This window comes from Drosophila montana, unplaced genomic scaffold (assembly GCF_035044405.1).
Source record: "Drosophila montana isolate Dmon_TW-CO22-7 unplaced genomic scaffold, ASM3504440v1 contig_2583_1, whole genome shotgun sequence".
NCBI lineage: Eukaryota > Metazoa > Arthropoda > Insecta > Diptera > Drosophilidae > Drosophila > Drosophila montana.
In genome coordinates, this window is record NW_026997446.1 from 970,121 (window position 1) to 990,422 (window position 20,302).

Below are 20,302 nucleotides of genomic sequence, written 5' to 3' on the forward strand. Positions count from 1 at the left end.
TGTATTAATGCTGCCTTGGAGCCGCATATCCAATCAATCTTCAATCAGAATTTTCAATCTGAGTCCCAATCCATTTGCTTTTGCATATTTGTATACCAAGAGCCTGTCTCTGGCTTACCTAAAGCTTATAACCAAATAATATTCAGCTTTCTCGCTCTTACGGCTTGGACTGTGCCTTGTTGGTCAATCAATCAGTTAGTCAGTCAGTCAGTCAGTCTATCAATCAGTCTGTAAAAGTACCGCTACATATGTATAAACATTTGTTGCCTTTATTCCCGCTTCTAAAAATATATCTTTTAACGTTTTAACAAAAAGAAAGCCACATAGTTTATATAGCAACATTTACCTCAACATTAATTAAAGGGTATACAATCTTCGGCTGACCAAAGCCAACTGTCTGTTATGGGTTTTTTTTTTTGTTATTTTGTTGGCAACCATTTCTGCGTGGTTTTTTTTCTCTTTTTCTGTCGATTATGTCGTGCGGCTCTGTGAGTGTCCTTTGATGTTGCGACGAGGCATGAAATATTGATGCGTATGTGTGTGTGTGTGTGTGACCATATGTATATGGCTATATTAAAAACTAGCGAGCGCACATTTGACTCCCAGGTTAAGTAATTTACAAAGTGGAAAAAAATATCCATATAAACAGAAAGAGTTATTTGATTGGCAGTTATAAAAGCGAGCGTCGGACCATCAATCGAAAGGTCGCCAGCTCAAATTGATAACCAACTTTTAATTTTCACAAATAGCAGAGCAATAATATTTGTATAATTGAAAGACCAAAGACTACTTTAAATAGAATGCAAAACAACTTTCTTGATTTGAGCCGGGCAACGCCGTGTAATTTCGCCTGCTCTTAATTGATTTTGAGCTTTAATGCCTGAAGCCTGAAACCAATGTGGTTGCTACGCCGGGTCGGTCGTAAACGATTTTACAGATAAGCCCCCGGGGCGACAATTATTGCCCGAGTTTAACTGAGCTGGGACTGAGCCGACGCCTGGGATCGGACCAGCTGCTGACCTAAATGGCAATTAATTGAGCTGGGCTTTAATGTCGTGGCTTTAAGCGAGGCTGGCAAACGGGGGGGGGGGACAAACATGTTAAACAGGATCGTCAACAAATGATTTGACAATTGATTTCGCCAAACGCAAAAGGGCAAATGTCAGGAGAGACAGGCGACAGCTGCAAACGACAGACAAACGCTGATAACGTGGCCAACTGGAAAATCAATTAATGCACGGTTGGGTGGTGCTCCTCTCCTCTCCGTGGTTGGGGTGGTGCTTGTGGCTGCTTGCCGGCTGACTTAATGCGCCTTGCTGCCCCAGACTAGTCTAACCCGCAGCCCGCCCACCTCTGCCTCGGGTGGGCAAACTTAATTATCACCGACGGATGTGGCGCTGCATGCAGCGGAAATGTGTGCTTGCACATACGGGACGTCCCGCCCGCCGACATTCTCACACAACCACTTGACGCTGGCAAACACGCCTCGGCAATTTTAAAACATATTTCACTTGAGTGCATTCCCTTTGCGCGGGCCCAAGCAAAAATGTCGCAGCAAAAGGAATATATGGGCAAATGGTAAATGGTAAATGGTAAATGGAAATGACGACCACATTAATTAATTTAAAAAGAGACCCTCCTGGATTTAATGATGCACAAATGCGTGTAATTGATTTATTAAATGAATAAAACCTTGTGCAGCCATGTAATCAAATTCTTCATAATGAATGTATCCCAATATACGTACTATGCGTACTTAATTGATAGAATATTATATTCGCAAGTATATGCGACATATAAGTATAAGAGTACTTATATATTCGCTTCTATTTACTCGCTGATGAGTACTATTCATTACTACTCGTTCTCTTCTGAATACTACTCACTACAACTCGCTCGTATATGAGTACAATTTATTGCTGCTCACTCTCGTTGGAGTACTATTTATTACTACTAACTTGCATATGAGTACTCAGGTTCTCTCGAATATGAGTACTTTTTCCTTCTCCCTAGTCACAGTATCACTCACACCTGATTAATTGCATGAGAGTAATACTCACTACAACTTACTCGCACCTAAGTATTTCACACTTATTCACATTCATAGGTTATACTCACTACCCAATACAACTCACTCATATATAATGATACTACTTACAAGTACTCTCAATTACTTGGACAAATATTGAGTGTACTAATTAATTTCCACTCGTATATTGTTCTTCCAAATCATGTATAAGTGTTCTTTAAACTATTACTCTATTACGTATGAGAGTGCTATTTACTAGCATTCATTTACACTGTACTACCATTTCCTACAAATCACTCTTGTATTATTCACTCGAGTTACTACTTACTGGGATATGTAGTCATTACTGTGGCTGGCAGTACTACGTACTACTACTCATATGGCTACTTCTTAATTGGATAAAATAACTACTAACTGCGGTCCACTCTAATGTCATTACTATTCACTGTTTTACATTAGAGTATGAGAATTCATTTCTGCTGCACGCCCTCATATAAGTAATACTCATTACTACTCTCTCACTTCTTATAATACTCACAACTACTTTTTCGCTTTACTGATCACTCGCATTAGAATACCACTCACTACTACTCATTTAAATATGTGTACTACTTGTCTTTGCCCGCTTCCATATACGTAATACTCACTACTTCTTTCTAGTTTCTGAGTCTACTACTCACAACTACTCACAACTACTCACAACTACTCACAACTACTCACTACTACTCACTACTACTCACTCGGATGAAATTACTTCTCACTGATCACTCGTATTAGAATACTACTCATAACGACTCACTTTAAAATGAGTACTACTTGCCGTTGCCCGCTTGCATATATGTTATACTTACTACTTCTTCCTCGTTTCTGAGTCTACTACTCACAACTACTCACTACTACTCACTCGGATAATATTACTTCTCACTGATCACTCGCATTGGAATACTACTCATAACTACTCACTTTAATATGAGTACTACTTGCCGTTGGCCGCTTGCTTACGTGTAATACTCACTACTACTCCTTCCCTTCTGAAAATACTATTCACAGCTACTCTCACTCGCACATTAGTACTACTCTCTACTTCTCCTTCGCATGTGAGTACTACGCATTCTGTTTCTGTCAGTCCGCTCTCAAGCATTTGAGTACTCCTCATACCCAATCGTCTGACAAGTTAATCGCTAACAAAAGCTCGCTCGCTCTCTTCTTCCGCTTAACTCGTCGCTAATTTGTGATATGCATGCGAGCTTACCTCGACTAAAGCCAAAGCCGCTTGTGGAACCGGAGACGGTCGTATCGAGTGCCACTCGTCTAGGCGAGGCACTTATCTCGCGCTGGCTGCTGTGATTGCTGCTCAGCATTTTATTGTTGTTGCTTGCCACGTTGTTATTGGCACGCTGCTGCTGTCCGTTGTTGGTGCGCTGGTGCGGAAGCTGGTGCTGGTTGTGCTGCTGTTGGTGCATGGATCGTGCTACATGACGCTGCGGACCAGACGCCGCTGGCATGCTGGCCGCGGTCGACTGCCACAGACTGTCCGTGCGGTCCGATATCTTGAGGCCGTTTCGCTTCGACTCGTCTCAATTTTAAATTTAATGTGCAATATTTTGAGTGCTTATAAATTTTAGTGCATTCCCTAGTCAACAGCCACCTGCTAGATCCAAATATCAGCCTGGTGCTAATTGCCACAAGTTGCTGCAACTGCCAACGGAAGTGGAAGTGGAAATGGCAATGGAAGTTGGCCAACTTTTCGTTTATTTAAGTTGCGCTTTAAGCAACGCCCAAGAACTCTATTAAAAAGTTTTCCACCACACAAAGTTGGGCCCGAGTCCGTGTCTGAGTCTGAGTCTGAGTGTGGGTACGAGTGCGAGCGCTTGCATTTATTCAAATTAGCATGCCAACAAAGGCAATTGCATACACATAAATGCAACCACTCGTACAACCACAACAACAGCAATAACAAGAAACCGACTAGCAGATACCCTGTGCCCAGCGGCGACAGAAATACTCGAAACTTTCATTCTTTGCAAGCACAAGACATTCACAAAAAGACAAAGCTGCGCAGTTTATGTTGCACCAGTGCTTCTTCTTCTTCTCCCATCTCTTCACATATTAAAAAATGAATTTTTAAATAACTTCGGTGTTTAAAGTCCAAGGCCAATAAAATATTCAGGGCTTAAATATGGCATACAAAAATGTAGGCATACCTATGACAATTTTATCTCTGGGAGAAGAAGTCAAATATTCCGAATCTGTGCATCGCCTTAGATGTTCTAGACCTCAAATTTATTAACCCTAGTTCACATGGGTAACGAGATTTGGTATTTGAAACTTGATGGTAAAATCGATTTTTATCGATTTTATGGCAAACGTGGCCAAGTTAGCGTTAATTTGAATTGAACTTGAACCTTTCGTGCACTAGGATGAGCTACGCTTCAATTTATAGGTCTTATAAATCTTTAGCTCTTTAAATATCTGAGATCGTCGCGAAACGGTAGACAGATGGCCAGAGAGAAGGACACACAATTTAAGACCGACTCGTCTTATGCTCTATAAATTCGGAGCTCTCTCCTCAAGCACTTGCACAAAACTATAAAACACCCCATTTTCAAAGACCACTTTCAATGGGTACACGGCTTAATAACAACAACAAAAAGAAGAAGAAGCAGAAGGAGAGGAACAACAACAACAATTGCTATGAACTGTGGAGCGTACCCAAAATCGCCTGACTGCTGCGGCTGTTGGTGCTCATGACCCCTTCTGCGGCTGTGTGGAAAACGCGTGGCGTGGAAAACACGGAAAACTAATTTAATAAAATTGGGCGACTCGCTTCAGGCTGTACCCAAAGTTGTTCGCTGTTGTTGCTCTGCTGCTACACTTTTATTATGTTTTGTTTTTAAGTTCAATTTTCTTTTTTATTTATTTTTATTTGGTTTTATTTTTGTTGTTTTTATTCACTTGAGGTGCGCTGACCACTAGCCGTGTTTACAGTTCAGGCCAAACTGAACCGAACTGAACGCTTGGCCAGCGAGTTTTATTTAATTTATTTATTGCCTGCCGGACTAGGTGCCACCCCTCCCCCCCTACCTCCGCACACATTGTGTCCTGCACATTTTGCGTAATGTGGCGCACTGTTTGCGCTCGACGGACACGTACAATGGGCGGGCTAATGGGCAGGGTGGCTCCCTTTGATGGACGACCAATTTGTGTGTGTGTGTGAGAACAGATACGAGCGATGGACATGTTAATGGCTCGAATGTGAACAAGATTTTGACCGCTTACGTTTTCAGCTCAAGGATGCAGGATGTGCACTGTCTGGCATGCTACGCCAAGTCGTTAAAATGTAAATGCCAAAAAGCATCTTTTGTTGCACCATCAGCCTCGAACCAGATACGATGAGCGCATACGATACGATACGAGACAGCTGACAGCGACAAGCGCAAACCCGAAAACGAAACTTGTAATTGCGACACAGAGCTCGGTGGCATTGTGCGGCATGCCTCATAATGTTCGACTTGGACTTGGTCGCAAGCAGAGATGGGCGCGGACCGTGTATCTAATCCTCGCAGAAAACTCTGTTTCCTAACTAACACGAAGAGCGCGAGTTCCTCATTCGATAGCTCTCATTTTCACCCGAAGATTTTAAACGCGACTTTTCCAACTCTTCCGACTCAAATCAGTCGAAATCTGTAGCAAGCGAGAAGAGCACGATCTCTTCGATAGTTGATGGTTCCCAAAATATTAAACACGACATTTCCAGGTTTTCCCATACAAATCAGTCGCAAACAAATGATATAAGAGCGTTGGTGAAAGCTAGATATTTTCTTTTCAAGAAGCGAATAATTAAAAACTTATCCTTTCGATCGTTCTATGCCTCCTTTCGTGTTCGTGTTCGGTTCGTGCCACTCACGTCCATCTCTAGTCGCAAGTCAACACGTTCAAAGCAAAGCCAAACCAAGCCAAGCCAAGTCAGGCCAAGTTGCAGGTAGCACAGCTTGTGGCAAGCGGCAAGTAGGCCATTTTGTGGCATATTCTTGGGACAGCTGAAAAGATGTCGTCTTTCAACCGGTTGCTCCCGTGGGCAGGCAGGCAGGCAGGCAGGCAAGTGAAAGTCATGCAAGCACAACTCTTGACGTTCTCGTCTCTCTGGCATTTACATGCTTGCATAAACCTGAATATTTACATATATATATATATATATAGAAATGCGCCCCATTGCAATTCAACTGAATGCGCTCTGAAAGCCAACTGTCGGCTCGTTATCGTTGTGCTGCTCTCCAAAAATTGAATTGTAAATATTTAAGTAGGCAGCCCTCGAGTGAACTTGAAAAAACTTAATGTTTTAACAAGTACAAAGGCATTTATTCAAGTTGCGCTGAGCATTCAATTGTCACCAAGTTGTTGTTTAACTACCGCAAACCAGGCAAACGATTTCCACAACAAAATCCGCTTATGAACAAGGTTAAGAAAGTCTTTATGGATAACAAGGGTATAAGTTTTTAATGCAAATGTTTGTCACAGGCAGAACCCAAAAGGTTGACACGTTCGAAAGCAGGACGACGAGCTGAATATATCTAGCCTTGTTTGTCTGTCTGAAATATATATTCGAGTATGCCATAAGCAGAATGCGCTTAATATTGTTCTTTAATATATCTTTCATCGATAAATATCGATTTAGGTAATGGTTGAAGATTTGAAGAGCCAGATACTCCAAACTTGGCATATAGATTCTTGTTTAGTGGAAACAGATTAAATATATTTCACTTTTTAGAAATCTCCCCCTATTCCCTACAAAATTGTATAGAGAAGATATAGAAACTCATTTTTAAAGGCAGAGCCTTGCGCTTTGGTATATGCACACTTTTTTATGCTGGATTTAAGCCCTGAAATTTTTAATATGATCGGACTGTAAACACCGAAGTTATTGGAGACTGCATTTCCCATACAAAGTGTGTAGAAAGGCAAGAAGAAGCACAGCTGCAGCATGAAGTGAGTAGCTTGAGGGTATTGTCGTACATGTATGTGTCAAGGGAAGTATAGGGTATCTACCAGTCAGGCACTATCAACTAGTGAAGTCTCACTTGTTTTAGTATGAAGCTCAGGTCTGAGCAAAGGATCAGTTGTCAAGGACCTAAGATTAGCATTGATAATCTACTTTTGTGGCAAAGCCTTTGCGAACAATTAAGGTCACATATTATTCAAAAATTGTATATGCAAGGTCCATAATTTGGTTTAAAATTTAAGCCAATTGATTTTGTATGCAAAAAAATTCCAAAATCAGTTTTAAGCTTTTTTTGAAGAACCTTTCCTTCTTAAAGGTAATTGCTAAGCCAGCCTTGCTTAAAATTTAATCAAAGCAATTAAAAAATAAAAGGGAACTTAAATAATATTAATTTAGAATAATTGAACGGAGGAATCAAGCATTGTGAATTGTGAGTAATGCGATTTGAAATTCAGTTTGTGGTCTTTGCTTTAAGCCACAAAAAGTTTAAATTGTGAATTTAAATGGAATTTAATTTAAAAATTCTTTTAAATTCAAAGCCAGTGCGAATTTCGTTTAAAGCCAACATTTATTACTGTCGGACATTATCTAAATAATTTAAGTTCAATATATGCCAACTGTTTTATCTTTCAGTCAAATTAAAAATAATAATAGAAATGCCAACAAATTGTCCAGAGCTCCATTACATTAAGGTTAACGAGCAAAAAGTGCTCGTGTCCAATTAGAATAAATTACTTTAATTAGTTGTTTGTGCTATGGCAACATTTACTTGCTGCCGTCAAGCCACAAAACCCCAAGCGACCAAAACCACCTGAAGTTTCGCCTACGCTCGATATGCTCAATGCATGAACCAACAAGAAAGAAAGAAATGCTAGCTGCGACAAGACGAAGATTGAATACCCTGATAGAAAAATGACTTATTGTCAGGCAAATGTATGAGGAGAATTGTAAAGCTTGTTGAAGATATCCTGCGACGATTCCTCCAGAGAGATATATGATATATAAGTCTGAGGTAGATAAAACTTGACGATATGCTCAATGCATTAAACAACAAGAATAGAAGACTAGCTGAGGCAAGACGGAGATTGAATACCCTGATAGAAAAATGACTTATGGCTAGGCAAGTATGTGAGAGAGAATTGTGGAAGTTGATGAGGATCTCTTGCGACGAATCCTCCTGAGAGCTATATGATATATTAATCTGATCTAGATTAAAACTTTTCTCATACATGAGAAGCATGCAGCTATAGGATATAGTGTTCCGATTTCGATATATAAACTGCCTGCGACAAAGATCCTGCCACAATTGCAATACCCTCCATTCTCTATGATTTATTGCGCAGTCTTATTGGCAAGCATTGGCGATTCTTATTGGACTAAAACCCACCCAACACTACGGCCGACACTTATTCACGAGTCCATTTGTGTGCTGACCTCTGGGCTGATGCCATGGCAACAAGTTGCACGTCCATTGACTGCAGACTAGCTGCAGGCGATACAGTTTACACTATGCAGCTTTTAATGGCCGTCAGACTAGGAGTAATTACGACAATACGTATACGCCCTGTTGCACCAGGGTGCGCATCGGGCGACGGCTGTGCCCATTTTGGGCGAGCAACACGACGCCTTTGTGCGTCAAATTAACAACTTCCGCATGAGGCCACATGCCACTTGCACCCAAATGCGTCATGTCTCGCTTTTGTGCTCGCCACAGCGACAGACAGTCAGTCAAAGAGAGAGAGAGAGAGGGAGAGAGAGAGAGACGGACACAGACAGTGGTGCAGGCCACTTTGGCCATATTGTCATCGCTTGGCCAGCTGCCAGCCAGAAGACGCTGACTAACACTGGCAGAGCCTATTATTGTGCTCTAATGGCAGCTAAAATGGCAGCAGCTTAGCAAGCTCGAAAGGCTCTAGACTCTGAAATGGGACATTAATTAATAAGGCCCTTTTAGTTGGCATTCAACGTTTAACTTTGCGCATTTTTCAAAAGAATTCTTTGCAAAGGCATTTATTTTTTTCTTTATATTTCCCACAGTTATTTAAGAGAATTCTCTAATGGCAACAGCTGAGCAAAGAAATGGGCCACTTTATGAATTTTCCGCATTTAAATGGCACTGAGTGCCAGCCGCAGGCATTTACAAACACTGGCTGGAATCGATACTTGCTAAGCAGCGAGTCGAACTTCGTTTTCGAATACTGAAAAAAACTACCTACCTTCACGCATTTGCAGCATTTTTGTGTCGTGTTCTTGTCGCGCTGAGTGGCAGCCGCAGGCATTTACGCAACACACACATTTCGAGCCTCGTTTTCCAACACTAAAATACCTGAAATAAAGGCAACTTTGAAGCAGCATCCGCTGTCAAAAGTTGTGAACAAGTTGTGAGCCTCAAGCATGCTTCAAATTTAAAACGTTTACCAAGGCCTAGCCACAGCTAAGCCATAAAAATGCTCGACTCAAACATACCACGTAATCGGGATGTTAGTTCACTTTGTCATTGATCCTGACAGTTAAATCTGTAATCAAGCATCAACTTATGCTTTTCCACTCCAATACAACCCTTTTACAATTTTGTTTTTACTGCTGGGTATTAAGCCAAATCAAATATAATAAAATCTTTGAATCTCTAAGCAGGACACACACACACAAAAAAACAGCCGTTTATCTTGAATTCATAAGCGACTTGAGAGCCGGGCCAGATATTTGCTGGCAATGCCAGCGAGAAAAACTCTTCGACTAAGTGAAAAAGCCGATGAAAACTTTTGCAGTGAAGTGCAATCGGGTATATAGAATATTATACGCTGTGTGCTTGTGTTTGTTTCAATATACCCTGCACATATCGTAAAAAAGGCTAAATGGGGTATAATCTTTTTCGGCAATGTATGTAACAGGCAGAAGGAAACCTCTGCGAAGCCATAGAGTATATAATTATTCTCTATCAGGAGAACCTAGTATATATGGGCGGGTCGATCCCGGAAACTACAAAGGCTAGAGACTCTCTATTAGAGAGTTTAGATATATGTTCGCTTATACCAGACGTAGATCGATATTATACTATTTTCTTCGATAACTTTGACCTTTCCTCAGTTTCGATAAAGATCGATTTTAAAATTGTGTTTTTTTGGGATAAACTCTAGAACTATTAGACCTAGATTCACCAAATTTTGGATATAGATTCTCGGGTAGCATACCTAAATTAAGAATATTTCACTATTTGGATACCCTTACACATTCCCACCAAAAATTTCCTATTTTTGAGGCATATTTTGTAAGTCTTATTAATGCTGTGTCGATATCATAAAGATCGGACAAAAGATACCGTATGTTTGTATCGACAACTTGGGTATCTTCCAGTCGGGCACGCCCGACCAGTATACTCGTGTTTGTTTTTTTTTGTTTGAGGCTTAGGCGATTTTCTTAACTTTAGCCGAGGCTGGCGGGCTCTTGAGGCAGTCGCAGAGCGCCAGTGCATTGAACCAGTCGCTTCTGTTCCTTCTTGCTGGGCTCTGGCCTCCACTTGGTCCTCGATTGGTTGGCAGCCAACGCCACGGGCTTTGGCTGCGCTTTGTGTTTGTCTTTGCGGCCACACTCGGTGGTGCAATGGGCGGGAGGGGAGGTCGTCCCATCAAAGTGGAATGTGGAGCGCGGAGCGTCTCGCAGTTTTAATTTCTTTTATTTGGCCTTCTGTTGGCAGGCTTTGTTTTTGCCCGCAAATTATTTGTTTTACTTTTGGTTTCGTCGCGCTGCGAAAGGAGAGTATCAGCTGCCAGCTGCTAAATGTCAAGCTAATGCTAAATAAGAGACCTAACTAGTCGAACGGGGCGTGGCCGGGAAGGGGCTGTGGAGTGGGCGAGGGAAAGGGACGGGAGCTAAATAAACTGATGATGAAAAATGTTCGGACCTTGTGTTGTGCCATGTTATCGTTGTAATACCCTGGACTTGTGTTGTCTGTGGGGTATATTAGTTATAGTAGGGTATGTAAGAGGAAGCAGAGAGAGAGTGAGAAGGAGAGATAGAGAGAGACGTAGAGAGCGAGAAGTAGCCTACTTTCCAAAGAAATCAACATCCAGATCTAGTTATAAAAGCTGAAATCATCTTTAGTTCCCGCTCTACAGGGTATTTGATGGCTGCATATGCTGCTGCTTTGTTTGGTTTTCCACCCACAGCTGAGCTGTTATTTGCAGGTCGTCCTGGTCATTAAAGTCGAGTGCAGATGATGCGCTATGTGTTCGGTTATTACAAGCAACGAGGAGGACAGCAAATGAAGCTGTCTCCTGTCTCCTGTCGCCTGTCGCCTGCCTCCTGTCGCTTGTGTGTAGAAACTTATCAAGATATATAGTAGGTAGGCGTATCGGTGCAGCATTAAGCCTGAGATATGTGCAGTCAGCACATTCTGTGCTCAACGGGGCGGAGCGTTAGAGGCAGATACATTACGGCTAAAACAAATATCAAGTATACGCCCCCGTAACCACACGGCACACACTCGGTTTAATCAGCCAAAAGACGAACTTTATGGTTAGTGAGCACTTAGCAAATGTTTGGCTAATGTGTGCCACGCACGCACACACACACACACACATAACACGCACACACATATACACACATATAGGTGCTCACATGTGTATTTGCAATATGGGCTGGTAATTTATGTAAATGCCTCCGGAACTTGCGTGTTCGGCTAAACTAATTTAATTGCAAATCAAAATTTAATACTAAATCTAGTTTCAAATTGAAAATTCTCATATTCATACGATTCATACTTACATTTGCAAATATATTCACTTATTCATTTGTAATTTAAGCAAATCAAATTATATAATTTTAGTACGATTTTATACTCGTTCGCTAACTGAAAAGCAGAGCTTGGATTTAAGCTTAGCTAGACACTCGGAATTCGGAAATAAGCTCGAGCTGATCGAGCTAGCTCGAGCTAAGTTCGAGCTTATCGCGCATACATGTATTGTTGGTCATGGGCACAACCCAACCGTTGGCTCGAACATGTTGCAGGCACGAGCAGCTCGAACTTTGTTTGTATGAAGATATTTTTGGTTGGATCGCTCGTTTATTCGAACACACAAGATACTCGAAAGATCGAGTTGGTTAGTTTCCAGTTCGATTGAGGAAAATCGGACAAATAAAGAAGTAAGATTAAGCAGTTATTGGACTGCGAACGAGTACTCAGCAGTCGATTGCAACCGACTGCAACATATTGCTTATATCAAATTTTTCAATTTTAATTCAAATTCTTAGCACTCACCAAGTCTACGTACTACAGATGAGCGATAGAGTTGTGAGAGTTGTTTTGGTTGGTTATTTTTTTGTTTTTATTTTTTTGGTTGTTGTTGATGCATTTTGTTATTTTTGGTTTGTTATGCAAATTTGTACAGAGTTCGTTTCCAAATTCGACGAATTTGTTGGGCAAGCATCATGAAATGATTACGTATTTCATTTGTTAGTTAAATATATATATATATATAATACAGATTGCTAAAGTTGTTAAAAGCTAAGTAAAGCGCATGCAGGCGACGCATGCAAGGCGAGTATTTGGGCTGGGGGCATGCAATACACCGCTAAGCGAAATGTGAAACGCTATTTATTTGCCGCTGCTGCTGCGACTCCGACTGCGGGCGGGCGGCTTCAAACTATGTCAACTGCAAAGCCAGTGGGTCAGGGATAGTTGCAGTCCCAGGCAAAGACCACAGCAGCAGTTGGAGCCGGAGCAGCAGCAGTTACCTTTCTATATGTTGGCTCTTTGGGGTTGGTGTGGCTGGCTGTTTTCTTTTTTTTTTTTTGTAGTTCTGTACGGGGCGGGGGGTTGGGGGCTACACACAACATATATGTGTATGCATATACACACACACACAGCTTTGACACACTTACTTTTCATGATGCGATTTCGGTATTCATCGTCGCGCTGCATCGCAACGCTGCCGCCGCCATTGGAGACCATCGAGCTCACTTGTTCCATGGGCACAATGTCCTGCAATAGAGATCGAGAGATATATAAATATGTATATGCATGTATATAAGGGGAGGGGCAGCTGCATTAATAACTACATATATGGGTTTTTCATTTGACAAAAGTTGTGCTGCACTGAAAATTTGACCAGAGCTGGTCACGAACTTGCGCCAGTTGCCAAACTTAATTAGGCGGCGGCCAAATTGCATTTATCCCGAACATGGACACCTCTTGCGGTTGACTGCGTTGCATGTCAGTTGAATCCTGCAGCCATGTCATATTCGCATGCTATCCTTATATACGCTTGCAGCGGGTATTTACAACTTGTCGCGGAAAATGTGACTCATTAAAGCAGATATCATGCTTAACAGAAAATTCTCTTCTAATCGAATTATAAATTAAATAATAGATAGGATAGGATAGATAATAATAAATAGGATAAGTCGCAGCCATTCATGGAGCATCCTCTGTAAGGTAATCGATCTTTGTGCTGACATTGATTAGATCTCTTTCTACATCTCTTTCTATACCAAAGAATTCCAGACATTTATCTCTCTACCCTCAACTGATTGATCCGAGCTAAAAACATTTGAATAGTTTCTTAGCCTATCTTTTCTTTCTTAAAACTCTTAAAATATATCGCACACTTGGATAAATATATCAGCTAGGACATTTAATCTTCGGCACTTCAAAGATACCCTGCTTTTACGTACTTTCCGGCTCTTTGGCTATGCTCTTTATGGCTGCACTCGTTCATTTTGCCACCCGCGCGGAATGCAATCCGTTGCGGTTTTTTTTCTCTCAAAAATGAAGTAGATAAATTGGTTTCTTTTTTGCGGTGGGCGGGGATGGGGGTTGGTGGCTTTCTATGTAGTGAGTGCCAACAAAAGCATTTGCTGTATGCGGTTTTAAAATGCTTTCCTCGCTTCCAATGCGCCGCCCCGCCCCGCTCCGCCCCGCCCCGCTCCGCCCGTTTCGGGCTTTGGGTTTTCAGTGCCTGCAGCAGCTGCTGCGCTGCCCGCTGAGCTGTGATATTTTCCAATGTTTATTGTTTGCATTCAGCTGACTCCGCCACACTTCTTTCGGCCCGCTGGCCCGGTTTGCGCCCGGATGCCCGAGCATTGAGTAAAATGGATTATTTTCTGTGCACGCGTCGACATTTATTAATGAAATTTGCACTGAGCCGAGTTTGGCCATTGTCCTGCCGGATTAGCGTTGTAATAAACGCATTTGGCCCTAACTGAACGCCGAGCATTTGCCGGCCAATGTTGGAATTAGCTGATAAAACATTTTGTGTGAAGGCTTTTAAGCAGCGCGTTGATGGGCGAGAGAAACGAACGACATAGAGCAGAACGAACTAAAGAGCAGATGTCTCTATATACATTTTGAAGATGTGATTGTTTCTCAGCTAATAGACAGCAAATATTTCGAATGCTTATATTTTATATATATATATCTCGGATCTATATTTGCTTGTCTGCATAAATGAGTCGAAGGCTCGGCGTTTAAAGTTTGATCTAAATGCAATTTGAGGGCCTAACTACGGCATAAGAAGTGTGTGCATACCCAAGTACAAGACTAAAGAATAAAGATTAAAGATCTAAAGGGAGTCTAGCTCAAAATGGGCGGCAAAGTAAGGGCATCCTCTTCCTTTTTTTCCAATTTTAAGGGCATATGGGGAGGTGTCCTACAACAGAGCCTACATATCACGTTTGTTGTAACTACTTATTATAATGTCCGAGCAATCTCTGCTAAGTAAGCCATATTTCAAAATTGATATTTATCGATACATTGAAAATGAGAAGATTTATCGAATTTTAAATAATATGCTCCTGTCTTTCGGTTCTATGGTACTCGAGAATATAAATTTTGAGTTTCAATTCTCTGCCTTTTTTGGTTACGGAGATAGGCGTGTTCACATAGACGGACGGACAGATTAATATAGAGCCTCGGGGAGGGCTCCTTCTAACTGTTACACACATTTCTACATAATCTGACAATAGTAATAACTAAAATGAATTATAGTTGACTTACATTCAACCTATAGACTTTTACAAATCCACAAAGATATATTTCTCCTAGTTGGGACTTTCATTCACCGAGCTGAAGCTAAAAAATCAGCTGCCGTAGAATTGTATTGCCTACTTTCGGGCGCAGCCATTGCTAGCAACTCATATGTATATTTCCTGGAAAATCACACGCACACGCTCAGTGGGAAAACATTGAATGCTTTTTTTCAGGGACAGCTGCAGCTAAAAACTTGTGGAAGCAGCAGCTGAAAAGGGGCGGAAGCTGTTGTTGGGCATGGCTGAAAATGAATACATATTTCGTTGAGCTTGTCCAGGCGCATTTTGCAAGGATATGCAACTTTAGGTTGACCAGGACCATCGCTTAGATATGATTGCCAAGGATATGGAAGCCATCTAATAACCATTGACTCGAAGCAAAGCGGATTTTGCGGATTTTTTATATGAAATCCAATGTAAATCGGGCGAATTTAAGGCAGAAGAAAATTAGAACGGGATTTATTTTAGTCAAAGAGATTTCGATTTATGCATGATATACCTTATTGGACTCGTTCCAATTGGAACTATCGATTGGCCTTAAAAATAATCGACTTCATAGACTTCAAGGCTTAATGAACGAAAGCTCACACCTATTTATAAGTCGAAAGGGTCGAAAAACTGGTAACTTTATTCGCTGTAAAATTTTGATTTGAAACGTGATTCAACGTTTGCGAAAAATGCACTCAGCTAAATGTGAATAGGGGTAGAAGTTGGTGAGGCAAAGTTATAATTTCCCACGGGCAGGAAAACTTTGCCCGGGCAAAACCGGATAATAATATAACCCATAACGAATACACAGGCACTTTCGTCTAGAGTTTGCTCAGTTGTTTTTCCTTTCATGAATCCAATGCGGTTTTATAATGAAGCAATAAAATTGCAAATTTCGCAATTCAATACGAAAGCGAACGCAGAGCCACAAATGATACGCAAACAAATAGTATAAATAAATGCGAGGAAAAAAATAAATAACATGCAGACAGTAAATAGTCGAAATGCTTTTTTTTTTGGCCATAAATCAAAGTCCAACAATGCGGAGCAGCGAATCACAAATCGGATGATTTATTTCGGGACGGCAGCCCTCAGCTATCGCCTTCATCTTTCGGCTGAACACCCCGAATTGACAATAACTTTCAGTTTAATCTGTCGCACAACAGACGCGGCCAGTCACACACACACAAACACACACACACGCACACACGCGCGCGCGCAATGCAGCTAAAATGTGCGGGGCGACGGCGTTTTTAACAGCCAAAATGGGCATCACGTATACGCCATGTAAAATGCGCTATTCAATTTTGAATCTAAACACGCATTATGCAGCATATTACGCATACGCGAAGGAAGTTAGAATGCTTTAGTCTAGCGTGATCGACCAACAGATACCCTACATCCCACAACAAGCTGCCGTACAAGCATTCTTGTTTCTTTCTAGAGCCTCATACTATGGGGAATAAGTTCTTAAATATTTCTGATCCTTGCTTCAGGTTATAAAAATGCCGTCGAAATGTGTGTAAATACCAAATTCGTAGTTTCCGTATACTATACGAGTGTCTACTTAAAAATTCTAGCTGTATCTAGAACAAGAATAATGTTGCCAGATTTAGATGCCAAATTGATCTAGGGGCCAAACCATGAAGGAAAAGCCAAACTTCTTGAAAATCGGATGAGATTTGACCGAGTTATGGGAATAGGGAATTTTGATCCATTTCTTTATACGAATCTTGGGGTAAGATTTGGACATGCATTTCGACTAAAAAATATGTGTTCAGATTTGAATGCCAGATAATTCTGGAGGGAAAACCATGAAGAAAAAGCGAAACCTCGTTAAAATCGGATGAGATTTGACCAAGTTATGGGCATGGCAAATTTTGACCCAGGTCTATTTACGATTCTTGGGATAAGATTTGGACATGAATTTCGACTAAAAAATATGTGTTCAGATTTGAATGCCGGATTATTTTAGAGGAAAAACCATGAAGAAAAATCCAAACTTCGTGAAAATCGGATGAGATTTGACCGAGTGATGGAAATGGGAAATTTCGGCCCATTTCTATATACGATTCTTGGGGTAAGATTTGGACATGAATTTCGACTAAAAAATGTGTGTTCAGATTTGAATGCCAGATTAATCTAGAGGGAAAATCATGAAGAAAAATCCAAACTTCGTTAAAATCGGATGAGATTTGACCAAGTTATGGGTATGGCAAATTTTGACCCAGGTCTATATACGAATCTTGGGGTAAGATTTGGACATGAATTTCGACTAAAAAATATGTGTTCAGATTTGAATGCCGGATTATTTTAGAGGAAAAACCATGAAGAAAAATCCAAACTTCGTGAAAATCGGATGAGATTTGACCGAGTGATGGAAATGGGAAATTTCGTCCCATTTCTATATACGATTCTTGGGGTAAGATTTGGACATGAATTTCGACTAAAAAATGTGTGTTCAGATTTGAATGCCAGATTAATCTAGAGGGAAAACCATGAAGAAAAATCCAAACTTCGTTAAAATCGGATGAGATTTGACCAAGTTATGGGTATGGCAAATTTTGACCCAGGTCTATTTACGATTCTTGGGGTAAGATCTGGATGTATGTATGTATGTATGTATGTATGCATGTATTCATGTATGCATATATGTATGTATGCATGTATGTATGCATGTATGTATGCATGTATGTATGTATGTATGTATGCATGCATGTATTCATGTATGCATGTATTCATATGTATGTATGCATGTATGTATGTCCGTGTGTGTGTGTCTATGTGCGGCAATGGCTAGACCGACTCGGCTATTGATGCTGATCAACAAGGTCTAACGAAATGTTTTCTGCTGCCTGTAACGTAAATTTGTCCAAAGTCATGATACCCTTTTGTAAACATTTTCAAGTGCGCTAGAGTATAAATAGCATCTGCCTTAGCCACGCCTCTGCGCCCATCGTATTAACGACTTTTGCATATTGAAAATGTCCTGCCGGCAAAATGTGACAAAGTTTTCAACGACATTGTCGTTGACGGCATTTGCCAGCCACTTCCACAGACTCAGTCCCAGCTACTGCCACAGTCACAGCCACTGTCAGTGCCACAGTTTCTGGCCGAATGCCAACTGCCATGGAGCAGTGCTCATGTGTGTGTGTGTGTGTCTCGTTTCGTCTGATGGCATCAGGTAGACCCGGCCTAGGCTTCAATTAAAATGTCCACACAAATTGGTTTTTTGTTTGCAAATAAACAGAAGCTCGTTGCACAGCCGCCGCAGGTGCTCCAAGCTCATCGAGTGCCACAAAAATCTATACTAAATATATGTTAGCAAATGCCACAAACATTGCCTGCCACCAATAATGATGATGATGTAGACGATGATGATGATGATGATGATGATGGTGATGGCAATGTTGATGATGTTCAATAAATATGCTCGAGTAGACGATGCAAATTTAAGCGCTTGAGTTTTAATTAGCCACAAGTGGAAATATGGCTACACGGCAAAAAATAAATGTATTACAACATATCAGATCAATAGCACTGCGTGTGATCAACTAATAGATACCCTGTATAACTTTTCTTAGCCCGCATATGGGCTGCCTTTAGTTCTTCTGGTATCTGAGTTGAGCTATTCATGTCGCACATGTATCATAAAGTATTCAACATTTCTTACAGTGCATTAGTATTAGTATTTAATTAATTATTAAAATTATATTTTCACGGCCAACATTTGTTGCGTGTCTGCATTTGATGCATATTAAATTGTTTGAGAATTCATTTGGTATTCAAAAACTTTTTAATCAATACTGAAATGGTATGTGAATTTCTCGCAGTGGACGTGTACTCCAGCAGGTGTCCTCTTCCTGTCCATTTCAGCTGAGTTTTCCTCAACTTTATGAAGTCGGCTCGAAAATGGTTTGGTTTAGTTTCAAGTGCAGCTGTTGGTTTAGGGCCACATTTAATAAGTTGCAACCTTTTTCTTCTTCTAGTTGGGCTGGTTCTTATTGTTATTGTGGCAGCTACTTTGCCATGTAAATTAACGGTTAAATTGTGGCGACAATGCGACCGCGAGGAGCTGAGCTAACAGGGCGCAGAAAAGGAGGAAAGCCTCACACCGCGCACAGCTGTAAGTGAGACAAAGGCTCACACGGCAGAGACACACACATACACAGATACACAAAAACACACAGACAATGCACGACACACAAAAACTACACACTACATACACACATACGTACACACACGCACACACATTGTGTGGCTTAGTGCGAGTGAAAGTTTATAGCATGTCGTATTGAATAATTAACTTTTATTGATCGCGATTGCGCATACAAACACACGCATATCCACACACACCCTCACGCACACACACATACCTACTTAAACACACCCACACACACACACCCACGCACACCCACAGCAAGACAGACAGTAGCTTCCCTTACAAGTTTATTAGTTTACAGGCTTTGTTGGGACATAAAAGGCTTGTGCATGGCCATTGTTAACAAGCCAGCGTGTGCCCGAGTCGGCAGTGCACGACTAGCAGATACCCTCAAGCTACCGTCGAGCTGCCATTACAAAGCATTCTAGCTTCCTTTCATACATTCATATACTTAACAGCAGCTGCGCCTCTTTATTCCTTTCGCCCCCTCTGCTAGCTATGAGTTCCTGCTAAACTTCGGTGCTTATAGTCCGATCTTTATGAAAATTGAAGCATTTAAATATGGCACTAAAATGTGTGCATGTACCAAGGATAACGAGTATAGCTATTAAATTGAGTTGTTTTTTACAGCTCTAGAGGAAACGGGGAGAGGTTTCAAAAGTTTGAAGTATTTTGGAACTGTATTCTAGAGCCTAAACATGATCTTGATCTTATGAGCTCGGAGATATACTCACATATTTAATTAAAATTTAATCGATTTTTATCAATTTTAACAAAATTTGTCTCTCGATCCTATAAGCTCCGAGATATGTTCTTAAATAGATATAGACTTTTATCGATATCATGAAAACTTGTCTCTCGATCTTATGAGCTCCAAGATATACTCACAAATTGTTATTTTTTTAATCGATTTTTATCGATTTTAAGAAAACCTGTCTCTCGATCTGATAAACTCCGAGATATGCTCTAAAATAGATATCGATTTTTATCGATATCATAAAAACTTGCCTCTCGATCTTAAAAACTCCGAGATATGCTCTTAAATAGTTATCGATTCATATCGATTTCATGAAAACTTGCCACAGTTATCGCTGACAAA

At 40.9% G+C, this 20,302-nt stretch overlaps 1 protein-coding gene across 6 annotated transcripts in view; it reads right to left on the reverse strand.

Annotated features, from left to right (window-relative positions):
- Nucleotides 1-20,302, reverse strand: part of LOC135429076 (band 7 protein AGAP004871) — a 51,055-nt gene that overhangs the window by 26,329 nt on the left and 4,424 nt on the right. For 3 of the 6 annotated variants that reach the window (XM_064683261.1, XM_064683260.1, XM_064683258.1), the window contains exon 2: nucleotides 12,909-13,008. In XM_064683261.1, the coding sequence (XP_064539331.1) occupies nucleotides 12,909-13,008 (100 nt within the window). Of the gene's footprint in view, nucleotides 1-3,281; nucleotides 3,606-12,285; nucleotides 12,298-12,902; nucleotides 13,009-20,302 lie in introns of all 6 variants that reach the window. The other 3 variants (XM_064683262.1, XM_064683259.1, XM_064683263.1) reach the window with 2 other exon arrangements.